Source organism: Rhinopithecus bieti, unplaced genomic scaffold (genome assembly GCF_001698545.2).
Source record: "Rhinopithecus bieti isolate Rb0 unplaced genomic scaffold, ASM169854v2 scaffold_5982, whole genome shotgun sequence".
NCBI lineage: Eukaryota > Metazoa > Chordata > Mammalia > Primates > Cercopithecidae > Rhinopithecus > Rhinopithecus bieti.
In genome coordinates this window covers 1,844,632-1,861,318 of record NW_016805132.1, presented here as the reverse complement: position 1 = coordinate 1,861,318, position 16,687 = coordinate 1,844,632, and the positions used below count along the sequence as shown (strand labels likewise).

Genomic DNA, 16,687 nt, shown 5'->3' with positions numbered 1-16,687 from the left:
GAAGCTCTTTAGTTTAATTAGATCCCATTTGTCAACTTTGGCTTTTGTTGCCATTGCTTTTGGTGTTTTAGACATGAAGTCCTTGCCCATGCCTATGTCCTAAATGGTATTACCTAGGTTTTCTTCTAGGGTCTTTATGGTATTAGGTCTAACATTCAAGTCTCTAATCCATCTTGAATTAGTTTTTGTATAAGGAGTAAGGAAAGGATCCAGTTTCAGCTTTCTACTTATGGCTAGCCAGTTTTCCCAGCACCATTTATTTCCTCCAAGTCTTTAAAGCTATGTAAGTCTATGTAAATTTAGACATAACTCTACCAGATGAACCAGGTTCCTGTAAAGATTTTGAGACTATGTTTGCATTTATTAATTACTTGACATCCTGTATGCAGTTAAATAAAAGTTGAGTGATGTTTTCCATTAGTTTTTATAAATTTCTCTCAGATATAAAGAATCTTCCATATAATTAGGTTGCTTTTAACTAGATGCAGACTTTTTTCAAAAGATTCCGAATTTGGAATTTCTCCCTCCTATGTTTATGTAGGTTCTCTTTTCTTCCCCATATCCTTTTCTCTAAGGTCGTGATGCTGGAAAATAGCCTTGTTTCTTTTGTAATTGTATACATCCAGTACTGTTTCATATTACCAAATATAGCGCCTTAATTCTTCTGATGTCTGAATTGTAAAATAATGTAAGAAAACTAAGGACGAATACAGCTGACATAACAACCAGTGCTCTTTTTTAAAATGCCATACTCCAAAATGTTTTAAATGCTGTATTGGTATGCCACACACTCATATAATACCTTCAGGAAAAATGAACTGTGGTCAGAAAATAATTTAAAAGAGGATTGTGTCTTTGATAATCAGTGCTTTTAATGTATTTTATTTGCAGGTAGCATTTATGATTTTAACCAAAAAATAGCTGCCTTTATTTTCTCTTTCTGTCAAAATTTTTTCAACTCATTTGTCTCAACTTGTATAGTCCAGACTTTTCATTTATTAGCTATGTAATGTCTGACATGTTACTCAACCTCTCTGTGTTCAGTTTTCAAATGTGTAAATTAGGGATAATATTACCTATTTCCTTGAGTAATTGTGAAAATTAAATGAAATAATAAATGTAAAGCTCTTAGAATTGTCCCTACAGTAAATGTTAGCTGCTTTAACTATTACTGCTGCTACCACCACCACTACTGCTTCCGCCACACTACCACTAGTCATTCCAACATCAACACTGAATGCATTTTGTCTAAGTACTATGATGAATACAAAAAATCTGGAGCTCAGTGTCTGCCCTCTAGAAACTTAAAATGTACTTAGTACTAACAGACAAAAACAAATGCATAAATAAGTCAACTATATGAGGCTGTCTAATTTGAATTGAGGCTTAAGTGATAGGTAGTATAGAAACTTAGTGCAAGGAAGAAGTATTTTTGAATTGAGACTACCGTGGAAAACTTCATGGATAAGATACAGGAAGATAGATGGATTGTAGATTTTAGGTAATTGGAAAAAGAGCCGTAAGATAAAAGAGAATTAAAATTGTAAAGTATTATCCACGTCTTGTCTGAATGAAGTGTAGATGTCTCAGGACCAAATTTGCTGGCAAAAGAAGTTACAATGGTGATCCTTTAATCAGAGAAAAGTTATTGAAGGTGATATTAAGAAAAATCTGCATATTTATGGAGTAGATTGTATATATAGAGATTGAAGCCCCAGAGACAAATTTAAGAGGTGTTGTGGGTTAAAGGTGAGGAGGTAAATGCCTCATAGATACGTGTTAATAGGAACAGGAAGGAAGGGACACATGGGATAACTAGGACAGGGTTTAGTGAGTGACAATATATGATTGAGTTAATAGGCAGGGGAGGCAAAGGAACTCTAAGGATCTGAGTGTAGGAGGGTTATGTATCCATTGACATTGATTTGCTCAGCAAGTACTGATTATTTTCTGCATGTTGTAGGATAGAAAGAACAAGACACAGTTGCCTTCAAGGACTGGAGGGGAAAATAGAGGTACTCATTTCAAAAGCAGATGAATTTGATTTTACATATCTTAAGTAGTAAGGCGTGGTTAGATTTCCCTGTAAGAGTGTTCTGCAAAGTCTTGGGGTTTTAGAGGTAGCAGGGGGAAAATGAAGACTGTAGATTAGATTTGGAAGTCGTGAAATTTGAGGAAAATTGAGTTCTGCATGAGGATGTTTCTGAGGAGGGTGGGGAATATAGAGAGGAGGTGAGCAGGTATAAAAGGTCAACGAAGCCTGACTCTTTTAACAACAGGTGAAGTGGTATTTGATCCCCTTCAGGTGCAGGGTTTTCCTTTCAAATTCAGTTTAGTCACCAAAGGGAAAAAAAAAAAAGAAAAAACAGATTTTTCCCTCCCTCCCTCCCTCCCTTCTTTCGTTCCTTCCTTCCCTCCCCCCCTCTTCCTTTCTTGAGATAGGGTCTCATTCTGTCACCCAGACTGGAGTGCAATGTCTTGGTCTTGCCTCACTGCAACCTCCACCTGCCAGGCTCAAGCAATCCTCCCACCTCAGCCTCCCGAGTAGCTGGGACTACAGGCATACACCACCATGCCCAACTCCTTTTTATATTTTTTGTAGAGACGGAGTTTTGCCATGTTGCCCAGGCTAGTCTTGAATTCCTGGCCTCAAGGTATTCACTTACTTTGGCCTCCTAAAGTGCTGGGATTCCAGGCACGAGCCACCACGCCCCACCATTTTGTACTTTTCTTTGTAGAAATGACTTTCTTATAGCAGGAGCATTGGGAATTACTTTCCTTTTCTCAGTGGTTTGATCTTTAATCCATTTATACCTAGTCTTCCATTATTGGAACTCTAAGCTTGTGGGAGTTATTTATATCCTACTGCTCAACATCATCGCCAAGGTCTGATTTTTCACAAAAAAAATTTGCAGCCTCCGGTATAAATGGGTTAATCACGTAAACAATCTTAACATGTTTCTAGGTGGTGTTTGTATTTGTGCTTACTGGAAGGTTTCAGCATACCTTTGCCTTTAAAAGAATACTTTGAACTTGGTAAGAAATTTCGCAGAGGTAATAGCTTTTTCAGGAGATAGAAGGCAATTTAGAGGAGATAAAAGGCAATTTCTTTTGCTTTTTTGTTTAGTAGTACTGACTTCCCTTTGGAAGTAGTAATAGTAGACATTTATTTATACTCATTTCTTGCTTATTTAACACATGTTCATTGTTTATATTTATGCAAAATATTTATTAGCCAGTGATTGTTACTACTTGCTTCTGGTCATTATATAATTTGAATGGAAAGCCTGTCTTTGTTTAAGGTTGAACTGTAAGAAATGTGAAATGAAAATTGACCCTTTTGTTTAAATGTAGAGATTATAGTTCATCTTAAGCTAAAGCAAATGTCTTCTATATTCATCTAACTGGCTGGTACTCACGTTTCCAGTGGAAACTCCTTTCTGGCATTTCTTCAGAAATTTCCATGTTTTTCAAATATCAAGAGGAGATATCAGTCAAGGCCTGGTGCTGTGGCCCACCCTATAATCCCAACACTTTGGGAGGCTGAGGAGGGAGGATTATATTTAATTATAGATCTAATTGGCTTTTATTCATGATTCATGAATTAAGATAGCTTCTGTTCTGCAAATAGAATGAAAACTCCCACTGGGCAATGGCAAAACTGTGGGTTTGGTAAGGTAGAAACAAGGAAACAGAACAATAGGAAAAAAAAAAAAAGACTGATTGGTTAACATAAGTTACTTTTTGGTAAAGAGAGTTTGATGCAACATAGTGAGACCTTCTCTCTACAAAAACATAGAAAAAAGAAATTAACTGGGCATGGTGGCTTGTGCCTGTAGTCCCAGTTATTGCAGAGGCTGAGGTGAGAGAATTGCTTAATCCTGGGAAGTCAAGGTGGCAGTGAGCCGTGATCACACTGCTGCGCTCTAGCCTGGGCAGCAGAGCAAGACCCTGTGTCCAAAAAAAAAAAAAAAAAAAAAGAATGATCTTAAAAAATCAAGAAAATGCAGCGGGGGAGGGAATATTGTAATTCTCCTGAGAATTAAAGCTTGACAGTCAACATAGAAACACTGCTGGTTGAAGGAATTCATTGATGTCAGGTCAAAAGCAGGCACAGGAAGCACTGACATAGGGAATTAGGTCCCAGAAACCAAATCTGGAACTTGTAGGAGAGAAACAATCACATTCTGAACAGTTAATCTTGAGTATAACTTTGGTAATGGGAGTCATTCTTGCAAACAAAATAATTAAGTTTGTGCACATATTATACTTTATATTAATCCTAAGAAATAATCCTTTTTTTTTATTCCCAAGAAATAAGTTTTGGAGCAAAACAAATCCTTAAATTGGCAGATTTGACAGATGCTTCTCTGTAGTGAAGCTGACCTTTGTAGGAGACACTCTAATTGTACTAGAGTGATAATAATGTTTGTTGGTGTTTTCCAGTATTTGAATATCCACTTAAAGCTACAGCTCTTTATATATATTTCAACAGAAGAAATGTAAAGAGAAGATGTTAATGTTGCATAATTCTGTGACGGAATAAAAAAGTAATCTAAAAATCAGAATTAGTAAAAGCCATATCCATTTCAAAGGTAAAACCAAATTCGGAAAAATTGGACAAAATATTTTCATGGAAAAAAGTAAACATACATGAAGCAACGTGTACCCTAACACCTGTCAAAAGACAATTATAAACATTTAATTATAGATCGAATTGGCTTTTATTCATGATTCATGCATCAGGACAGCCTCTGTTCTGCAAATAGAATGAAAACTCCCACTGGACAATGGCAGAAAGAACAGTAGGTTTGGTAAGGTGGAAACAAGGAAACAGAACAATAGAAAAAAAACCTGATTGGTTAACATAAGTTGCTTCTTGGTAAAGGTTAAAGCACAGGGGACTGACTTATGCTAACTCAGGTAGACTGGAATCACCTATTTTCAGGAAAAACTAGTCTGTTTGGAATCTATTTGCTTATATGACATTTAGCATTAAAATGACTCTATTTTGGTTTGGTCTGTTTTGTTAGGGCCTAATGCGGGAGCTTAGTCCAAAACACTGGCCTCCCATAATTTTTGTTTAACAATTCCCCTCATTTGGTCACACTCTCACCTAGGTGAGATCCTTTAGTACCCCTAGGTGAGAGTCTGACCAAAACTTAGGGCATTAGTGCTACTTGAAGTTTCTATCATTCTGCATTGCCAGTTTCAACATGCCATTCATAGATTACGGTGTCCTCATGGTCACTCATTTCTTTGAGTTTTTGTTGTTCCAGCCAAGAGAGAGCATTTGATGTTTGACGGATGGCTGCATATAAACATTCAAAGCATTTGAGAGAATACAGTGCATAGGGAGACTACTACTATCAGAAGGATAGTATGCAGAGTTTGGAGTATGTTCCCTAACCAAGGTCCCCATGAACCAAACCGATCAAATCAGATGGATCAAAGAATGAGCTATATTAGAAGTCTACCCATTTTAACCAAGTCGCCTTTTGTTAATTTTTTGTACCTCAATCTTTATAATACCAGATGTATTTATCCGTGTGTAACAAGAAGTGTCTGCAACTGCACAGATTCCTCCTTGTTCAGCTAGTAGGTAGAAATTCTATTATCCAGCTTTCTATGACTGTGCTAATTTAAAACAAGGAGTGAGAACAAGTGGTTCTAGAAGTCTAACTCTATGCAAGGGACCGCTAGTTCAATTTGAACAAGCAGTTGTATTAGAGATGTTGCTAAAGGTAACCACTAGGTATATTAATGGATCTGTTAGGTCATATAAAGATTTGGGTTTGACATAACAGATCCAGCACTTCATCAAGTTACCCACAGAAGCTGTTTGATTGTGGAATTTTGATTACAGCATTATCCTGCACCAAGTAAAAGAAGAAAGCTTAAGCAAGGCATTAAGAGAGGTAAGAGTCTCATTATGATAAGGAGGCTTGTTCCGAAGTCTTGGGAAAAGCTGTCCACAGCACAAAACTATCAACTTCTTGTCCTGGTTCACTGTTGTTAACGTCTCTGGTTATGGCATAGGATGATTTGCTGAACTCTGTGTGGCCCACACATTAGGTATGAAACTTGTCTCTTGAAATTTATATTGATTTGTCTAGCTTCACCATACAGGGATTAAAGAACAGAGCAGTTACTATTCTTAGTTGGAGAGTTGTATGGAGCCAAATATTGGAGGTTTATTAGTCCGTTCTCATGCTGCTATAAAGAAATACCCAAGACTGGGTAATTTATAAAGAAAAGAGGTTTAATTGACTGACAGTTCTGCATGGCTGGGGAGGCCTCAGGATACTTACAATCATGGCGGAAGGGGAAGAAGAAGCAGGCACCTTCTTCACAAGGTGACAGGAGAGAGATTGAGTGCGAGCAGGGGAAATGCCAGACACTTATAAAACCGTCACATCTCGTGAGTCTCACTCATTATCACAAGAACAGCATGAAGGAAACCATCCCCACGATCCAATTACCTTCACCTGGTCCCACCCTGGACACATAGGGATTATAGGGATTACAGTTCAAGGTGAGATTTGGGTGGGGAGACAGAGCCAAACCATATCAGGAGGAAACGAGAAGAACCCAGGATCTAGTTCAGTCTATAGGAAGATAATAAAAACTTACAAATGAACTGAGCTACAATCTAACAGATAAAGTGTGGCTTTTTTTTCATAGTTTTGGCTGGGCATGGTGGCTCACACCTGTAATCTCAGCACTTTGGGAGGCTGAGGCGGGCAGATCGCTTGAGGCCAGGAGTTTGAGACCAGCCTGGCCAATATGGTGGAACCCCATCTCTACTAAAAATACAAAAAGTTAGCCAGGCATGGTGGCATGTGCCTGTAATCCCAGCTACTTGGGAGGCTCAGGCACAAGAATTGCTTGAACCCAGGAGGTGGAGGTTCTAGTGAGCTGAGATTGCACCACTGCACTCCAGCTTGGGTGACAGAGCTAGACTCTGTCTCAAAAAAAAAAAAAAAAAAGTTTGCTTTTCTGAAACTTTTATGGGTAATTTCAAATAAGATTTACAAGACTCTGAAGGCTGTGAAGCCAAACCCAGGACTCACCATTAAACTTCACCTATAGTACTTAATAGATTATGGTGAATTCCTGTCTCTTGAGGTCCCAAAAATATGCTGAGTTTCCTGGGCCTGTCAGGAAGCGACATTCTTCACCCCGCTATAAGACCACCAGCTGAGCTGTTGTATTCAAGGTACCAGACCAGTTTTTCCATGGTGGCAGTTGGGGAGAGGGGTGACAGAGGTGTTAATGGTGCCATAAAGTCAACTTTAATTCCTTGAAGTTGTCTGGTCATATCTGAAAATATGAGATTCCAGTCAAAGCTTGGTACCATTGCCAACTGTGTCCTTTTACAAGGAGAACAGATTCTTAAGAAACATATGTAAATGATTATATTGCCATAAAATTAAGAATACTCACTAATAGTTTCCAAAATCTGGAGGGATCAGATGGGATGAAAAAGTAAAGGTTTCAAATTTTGCTCACAAAAGTGAACTTGACCACACTACTATAAGCTATAGATTAAAAGAAAAAAACAGTTTCTTTAAATCTGGAAAACAAAACACTGAAGAATCAGCAATATTTAAAATTTAAAAATCATAAAAAAAATTCTCATCAGTTTATTCAGTTCTGTGTAATTTATTCTTATTCTGCCAGATCTTGGTTAGCAGTTTCATGAAGCCATCAGTTTCTTCATTAGAGTTTTATTAATTCTTATCTAGGCCAATGGTATGATCTTAAAGTTATCAGAAACTTGTATTCCAGAGTACTTGTAGTGAATCTTGACGAATAAGCAATTTTGGACTGTAACTGACTGCACATGCTTTTAGGGAAGAGCCAAAACCGTTGTCTGGGGATGATCAAGAGTTAGAAGGGCCATGGCTAAAAGTCTGATGAGAGTTCATTATAATCAGCAATTGACAAAGAAATTTGGTTATTGCTATAGCATTGTAACATTTAACATAATCAAAAATTATGACTGATAACTATTAGATTTCTAGTAATCTCATACAAATTTTGGAATACTCATATCAGTAACATACCCGTTAACATAATGTAAAGAAGGTTTAGTATCACTTATTATTTGACAATGCTTCCCACATAATTTTATCACATAAGCCCAGTTAGTTATCTCTCTTTCACAAGGTGAGAAACATAGTCTTTGGGTTTTCAGGGGCCCAACTAGGAAATTCCAAAATTAAATTAAGGTCAAAGAGACTTAATTTAGAATTTGATTTTGGTAAGTTTGTCAAAAATATCGAAATGTTTTAAACCTTAACTAAATATGATCTTGTTATGTATTTAATTGAGAAAGATTTTAAAGACAAGTACGGGTTATACAGTTGTCAACAAAAACTTAACTCTTTTAATATTGAGAAGACTCAAGCAATTAAATACCTAGTAAAAGATAATATGAAGCACTAACAATTATCTTGATAAAACACAAAATCTTTGTTTCCTAGACCAATTATTTAAAAGCAAAGAAAATCTTTCACTATTTCCTATTAAGAACAGATCAGTCCTCCAAGAAAATTCTATAACTTTTCTTACCAAAAACACATATTGCTTGTTTCTTGCAGATTCCACAGCTTTCAAATTTTTTCATTTGACAATTTCCACATGGTTTTTTTTCCCCTGTAAACTATCAGTCTTTCAGTTACCTGTTCCATTCCCCTAAGCAGTTGTTAACCTGGCAACCCTAAATTTGCACTTCCAAGGAAGATTCTTAGGTAAAACATTATAGAAATTTTTTATCTCAAAGGCATGGAGAAAGAATGCAAATTTTTATAAGAATGAGCTTAGAGCATGTTGCCTATTATTAGAGGTCGATTTGTCAGATGAACTACATTTTAAATCTGAATATCTCCAAGTCTCATCTGGATGAACAAAGTATATATCTGCCAAAACTGAATTTGTTTCATTTTCCTCTGTTTTTTTCTTGAGATTTCTCTCTAGAGAGTGGCGCTGAACTCTAGCCCTACCCTGACAGGCTTTTCAAAATAGACACTCTCTAGGAGAACCTAGACTGATGTAGGTGTGTCAGGTAGATGAAATGTACATGGCGAATTATAGTAATTCACTATAGAATTTTACAAGGAAGTACACAGATGAACCTAGGAGAAAATTCAGAAGCTTGTTCTTAGGGACTTCCCTAGAAATTTTTTTGGGCAACCCTTTTTATACTGTCTTGGTTGTTTGCACAAGTGGCAGTGTTTCTTTGGAAACTGCTGCAGTAGCATTCCTTTATTGTAGAAGCACCCTACAGACAGGCCCAAAGGTAATTCTGGGTTGTTGGTTGCCATGGAGCTCCTGTAATTGAAAGGCCGTAATTTGGAAGTCATTTGTTTCTTATTTTGCTCTAAGGTCCTCTTGAAATGTTCTGCTGTGATTACTAGTGTAGCTCAGTCCTGTAGCCTCTTGTCTTTTTTTTTTTTTTTTTTGAGATGGAGTCTTGCTCATGCTGGACTATCTTGGCTCACTGCAACCTCAGCCTCCCACATTCAAGCAGTTCTCCTGTCTCAGCCTCCTGAGTGGCTTAGATTACAGGTGTGCGCCACCACAGCCGGCTAATTTTTGTATTTTTAGTAGAGACGGGGTTTCACCACGTTGGCCAGGCTGGTCTCAAACTCCTGGGCTCAAGTGATCCACCCGTCTTGGCCTCCCAAAGTGCTGGGATTACAGGTGAGAGCTACTGCTCCCGGCCTGTCTTTTGTCTTTTTTATGAGCCTGCATCAAGTTGGGGGAAGCTGGAATGCCTTACCAAAAGGGCTTCCAAGTGAATTGTCAAGTCAGTAACAGCTTCATATTTCTTTAGCATGTAGGTCTGGGTGATAGACCACATAGTGCAAATGGGGAAACACTTTAGGAATGGCTTTCAGAAAGTCATTTGCAGTTTTGGGGGCTCTGCCTTACCCGTAAGTAGATCCAGGTAGGGCTTGTTGGGCCACTGATACCATTCTCAGGAGAATACTGTTCTGCCTCTTACATTCATTTTTGTGCTTCCTCAGGTCCCTTTCGACAAAGTGTATTAGTTGGTAGAGGTCAGTAATAACAGGTCATAGGTTCCAATTAAGACGATGAATTCTTCAGAAAAATTTTGAAGTTCTTCCCTGGATATAGAAAGTTCTCTATGCTTTTGTCCAGGAAGTGTAAGTTACTGGGGGATCATTTTGGAATTTTCAGGGTGTTTTATTTTATTAAAAAAGCTGTTTAACTGCTCTTTCAGAAAAGAAATGTAGTTCAAACGGTTAGTAGACTTAATATCCAGGCAAAGTAGGATAGAGGGGAGCAATAGTAGTCAGGCCAGTCTTACTGTCCTTGGTATATGAGGATTATCTTGCATTTTTAGCTTTTCATTAGCTTTTTGCAATGAATCTTTTATAAAAGCTATTTTTGAATACTGTTGTTTCTTTAAGGCTTCTGAATAGCAATTAAAAGGAGAATCCCATTCTCTCTACCAATTAATTGGGAGGCTTGGGATTCAAGTACATTTCTTAGATGAACGGTCTTGTTCTTCTGGAACGGTCTTCATATGACCATTGTAATTCTGAATTATCTTTAATAAGATTTTGCCACTTCTGTAAGTATATGCAGCTTTCAGGCTTAATACTCATACATGTGAAAGTTGGGTGTAGCCAGAAGGCCAAGTACTCAACTCTTCAGAAATTAAGGATCCTATTTTTACATTGAGTCTTGGGTCTCCCAGAGCCAAGATAAAAACCTAAGAGGGATATGCCATGAGTTTGAGTCCTATAATGCTTCTACAGTGTGCTTCATTGCATGGATATTTTCTTGTGGCTCCTGGACAACTTTATGTTAACTGACCCATTCCCTGACCACGCTTATCTTCTCATGGTAGTCTTATTTTTTAGTGATGGGTTGCTCTAATAGCTCTTACGTGCCTCACCCATGTCCACCAGTCAGGTTATGGCTTTGGCTCTGACATTCCACTGATCGACCTAGCCAATGATTTTCCCATTTCTCTGTGAACCAGACACCTGAGGCCTCTATTACCTGAGTGTACAAGAAAAATGAAGAATATAGAACCAACATAACTGCAAATCCTGAAAACTAGAGTTCGTGCCCCCTGCAGTAATAACCACTTAGTTCAACCACTGTCAGTTACCTTTAAAACTGCAGCTCTTGCCAGTGACTCCTAAGCTACTGCAAATCCAAAAGTCAAGTGCCTTCTCACAGCACAGATTAACCCCAAACCACAAAGATCAGGGAACTCAGGGCAAAAGAAAGCAAAGCTTGTGAGAAACTTAACAATTTTCAGGGCTTCCTGAGGAAGACAGAGGACCCAAAAGAGAGCTCAGCAGCACCTTTTCCATGTTCCTCAAGAGGTCTCTGGGTCATGGGTCATCAGAAATCTCCTTCATGTCCCTTCATAGGGCCACCAGAACTGTCAAAAGACAAAACTACAACAAATTCAGTTATAAGTCTGTTTGGGCCTCTTATTTGGTTTGTTCTTACTAGGATCTAGTGCAGGAGCTCAGTATAATGGCCTCCCATAATGTTTGTTTAGTGCACCTAACCTGGAGATGATTTTGGAAATACTCATTACAATTGAACGAATCAATAACAATTCAAAACAAAACTTTTCTGTGATATTTGTCACAAAACAAAATGAAGAGTTTGAATAGGGCAAATAATGCTTTGTATGCTTTAAATTTTATTGTTAAGAATGTTATTAATATACATGGTTATTTTCACAATTAATTTTTTTGAATTTATTTGGTTTTAAAGTACCCTTTTTATGTTTTCTGTTATCAAATATCTGTATCAAATAAAGAGCAGTTTTACATTTTATTGAAGTTTATAATCTTGTCACAATATATTGACTTACAACCATAATAAACCGTTCATTTATTATTACATCTTTTTTTTTAAACCTTTGAAACTTTAAATGTAACCTTTTCACAGAAAAATGATTCATTATTTATTATTATGTTCACTCATTTTTTCTTTAAATTGTTTTATTGAGATATAATTAATATACCATGCAATTCACCCATTTAAAGTGTACAAGTAACTGTTTTTTAATATATTTACAGGACTGTATAACCACTGTCAGAGTTTAATTTTAGAATATTTTCATCCCCCTCAAAGAAATTCCTTATCCATTATCAGTAATCCTCATTTTCTTCTAGTACTCCTCCTGCAACCCTAAATAACTTTCTGTCTGTATAAATTTGCCTTTTCAAGATATTTTATATGAATGGAATCATACAATATGCAGTCTTTTGTGACTGGCTTATTTCACTTAGAATTTTTTCAAGGTTCATTCATAGTGTATGTAGCATATATTAATACTTCCTTTCATTTATTGTAGAATAATACTTCATTATATGGATATGACACATTTTATTTCTCCCACTCATCATTTGATGGATATTTGGCTTGTTTCCACTTTTTGGCTATTAAGTATGAATAATGCTGCTGTGAACATTTGCATGCATGTTGTGTGAATATATGCTTTCATTTCTCTTGCTTACACACCTAGGAGTGAAATTACTGAGCTATGTGTTAACTCTGTGTTAATTTTTTAGGTAACTGTCAAATTGTTTTCCAAAGTGACTATATCATTTTACATTCCCATCAACGATGTATGAGGATTCTAATTTCTCCATATCCTCACCAATACTTGTTATTGTCTCTTTTATTATAGCCAATCTAATGGATAAAAAGTCATTTTGATTTGCCCTTCTTCAATGGCTAATGATGTTGAGCATCTTTTCATATGCTTATTGACCATTTGTGCATCTTTGGAGATGTGCCTATTCGGATTTCTTGCCCATTTTAAAATTGCATTATTTGTCTTTTTATTGTTGAGCTGTAAAGAATTCATGTTTTCTGGATACTAGGCCCTTATCAAATACTGGATTTGCAAACATTTTTTCCCGTTCTGTGAGTTGTCTTTTCATTTACTTTAAAAAATTTTTAACTTTGGTGAAGTCCAATTTATCTACTTTTCTTTTGGTACTTATGCTTTTGGTGTTGGATTTAAGAAACCATTGCCTAGTCCAAGGTCAAGAAGATTTGCTTTTATGTTTTCTTCTAAGGATTTTATAGTTTTAGCTTTTATATTCAGGTCTGTGACCCATTTTGAGTTAATTTTTGTTAATTTTTTTATTGCTCTTTCCAAAAGCATTTTAAAGTGCTGTGAAAATATGGAATAACTTATGATTACAAGGGAGAATTTCTGAGAATTTTGCTTTTCATTCCTGAATTCTGAAGATTAATACGTGTCAGGAATTTGGGGACACTAGCTGGTGCATTTTTCTCTGCATGATAGTAAAGGCCCTTAGGTAGTTTATTCTTTGAACAGTTGGTGGCAGCAGAGCTTTAATGAATGTAGATTCTCATTTTTTCCCTAAACTTAGTATTTTATGTTTTAAGAATCCTGTATGTATTTGGACTGCCTTCTTTTTGATAATAAGTCGTTAGGCACTAAGTTTAACGTTCCTTTTAAGAGTATTTAAGAATTGTTTAGAGCTTAAAATTTTAGGGGTTTATTTTTGTTTGTTTTGGTTTGATTTTTCACGAGTTTGTTCAGGCTTCTGTTTGTGAGTCTAGTTTGTGGAGTATGGACATGATTTGCTTGAGGTCTTTAACCTGCAGACACAGTGTTTTTTTAATTTCTCTTATGTGTTTTATCCACTTTTTCAGTATTCACTACTATCTCATGATCTTCATAGGGAGGTAAAGTAATAGAGTAACAGTCAACATGTTCGTTAGTGTTAAAGCTGTTCTCAAACTTACTCCTGAAACAAGTTGGCAGATTTACATTCTGATTTTGAGGATAGATGATATAGAAGTTGGACACATGAATAACCTTTTTTCTTCAGGATTAAAAACTATATTATATAATCTCATGATTGCACCTCACGTGTCTTTTTTAGATCTAAATATTAAATAGTAAAATTACATGATGCCAATATTCCTTGACGGTTGTTTTCTTTTTTTTTTTTTTTTTTTTTTTTTTTTTTTTTTTTTTTTTTTTTTTTTTTTTTCTTCGAGGCGGAGTCTCGCTCTGTCGCCCAGGCTGGAGTGCAGTGGCCGGATCTCAGCTCACTGCAAGCTCCGCCTCCCGGGTTCACGCCATTCTCCTGCCTCAGCCTCCCAAGTAGCTGGGACTACAGGCGCTCGCCACCTCGCCCGGCTAGTTTTGTATTTTAGTAGAGACGGGGTTTCACCGTGTTAGCCAGGATGGTCTCGATCTCCTGACCTCGTGATCCGCCCGTCTCGGCCTCCCAAAGTGCTGGGATTACAGGCTTGAGCCACCGCGCCCGGCCGACGGTTGTTTTCAAGACAATAATAGAAATAACATTTATTGAGCACTTAATGTTTGCTAGGCACTGTGCTAAATGCCTCGAGTGCATTACCTTTTACTCACAACAGTTCTCAGAGGTAAGTACTATTTTTGCCCAGAGTTTCCAGAGGAGGAGATGGGCTTAGCTTAGAGAAGTTAAATAATTTGCCTGAGGTCACATTAGTAGATGGTGTGTGTATGTGTGTGTGTGTGTGTGTGTGTGTGTGTTTATAAGCAATTATATTGCACTTTTGTGTGTGTGTGTGTTTTACAGAGTTGATGGTATACTAGCATTATTCTGCATCTTGTTTGTTTTTAAATTCAACAGTCTGTTTTGAAGATGTATTGCTCTTGCTGCTACATATAAATATTTGGTCAATTTCTTTACCTAATGAGTAGATAATACTTTGTATTTGTTTGACTTAGCCGCTGAAAAACAGCATATCCTGGAATCTCACCAAATTTAGCTTTACTTCATGTTTCCACTAGAGGGTGTATAAAATATTTGACTTAATTTTTTTTCTGTTACTAAAGCTATGATAGTAATAGAGTAATGTGCTGTTTCTTGTTGTAATAATCAGAAATAAAAATTTTAATGAATATAACAGGAATGATACTCTCCCTTGTTTTGTTTTATTCTGCAGGTTACTCATTTTTGGATCCTATGACAGAGAGGCAAATGTTCATTGCACACTTGAGTTAAGCAGTAGTGTTTGGGAAGAAAAACAGAGGAGTTCTATTAAGACGGTAAAATGGATTTGCAGTGATTTATATCTGTATAAAGTTCTATTTTATAAGCATGCATTTATTACTATTTCTATATTCCTAGAGTTATTTTTGGTCATGTGCAAATAGCTATGAACAGTTCTTTGTCTTGTTACAATACAACTACACTGATAAAGTAAATCACATGAAACTATAGTTAGTATTCATGTTACCTGCATAAGAAACCTAGCCTGACTAGCATTCCTTTCAGAACTTTTAGATTGCTTCAATTATGAAGTTAGAAGGAACTAATTTTAAATAAACACCTTCAAGTACATGTGAAATCAGAGTATTCATTATTCATTCATTGGACAGATATTTTATGAGCACTTACTTTGTGCTGGGCACTGTTTTAAATTCAAGAGAAACTGTTCAAGACAAAAAAAAGCCCCTATTCTTGTAATACTAACATGGGGTAGATTTGTGGTGTGGGGACTGGAAGAGGGAGGAGGTGATCTACATTTTATAGGGTAAAGATAGAACACAGTAACAAATGGTAAACAGAAAAAGTGAACAAAGCTATTCCCAAAGATTCACAGGTGCTATGAAGAAAACAGGCATATGACAGAGAAATTGTAAGTTATGATAAAGGAGACTCTTTACATCTGTTGATAATAGGACTCTAAAGAGATGACACTGGAGCAGGCTTACCAGAGAAAATAGAGGACACCCAGTTAAATCTAAATTTCAGATAAACAGTGAATAATTATTTTAGTAGAAGCATGTACCTAGTACTACAGGGTAACAGTCGAAATCCTGTTAAGTCTCTAATGAACAACTATGTAGTATTTTTATGAATATTCCTTTGACTTTTAAATTGTTTCTGATTTATTTATGTATTAACTGTTGTGAACATCCTTATATAAAAATTGGGCAGTATGAAATTATTTTGGAAGAAAGAGGATAATTTTGATCAGAATGGAGAAGGAGGGACAAGTAAAACTGGAAAGGAAGGATGGTTGGCCCACAGAGTTTGGATTTATGAAAGCAGTGGGGAGCTGTTGAAGATTTTAAGCATGGTAATGACATGGTCAAAATAGAGGTTTCATGGAAGGTTTCCCCTTTCTTTGGTGGCTGTTCTTGCCCCAACCTTCTTTAAATTATGTCTCAAACAATTTGAAGCAATTCCTCAGAAAAATGAAGGAAGTAGCATTAGAATTTGTTTTGAAATACATAACTACCTGAAGAAGCATTATTGTTTTGTCCAACTAAATTTTTGCCTTTACTTTGAATTGGTCATAACTTGCCATTGCTATTGGCATTTTCAATATCCTTTATTATATTTGCAAAGGTATTAGATTAGACAGTTCTAATATTTTATAGCAAAAGTTGGTAAGACTTTAATCTTGTCATTATTTTAAATCTCAGCAGATGTCATAAGTAGTTTTGAAGAAAGAATTCTAGGTTATTAATTATATCTGATGTTGAAAATGTCAGCAACAGTGTCTACAGGCATTAAATTACGAATGTCTGAATTTAATATTCCTAGGGAGGAGAATTATTATGTTCTTTAAGACAACATAAAACATCAGGGAGTAGGATTCGATAATTTGTAATACATTACAAATATGAGTAGAAACT

General features: G+C 36.3%; 1 protein-coding gene across 1 annotated transcript in view; it reads left to right on the top strand.

Annotated features, from left to right (window-relative positions):
* PDZD8 (PDZ domain containing 8) overlaps nucleotides 1–16,687 on the top strand; it is a 103,752-nt gene that overhangs the window by 45,273 nt on the left and 41,792 nt on the right. The window contains exon 3 of the mRNA XM_017871272.1: nucleotides 14,986–15,088. Within this exon, the coding sequence (XP_017726761.1) occupies nucleotides 14,986–15,088 (103 nt within the window). The remainder of the gene's footprint in view (nucleotides 1–14,985; nucleotides 15,089–16,687) is intronic.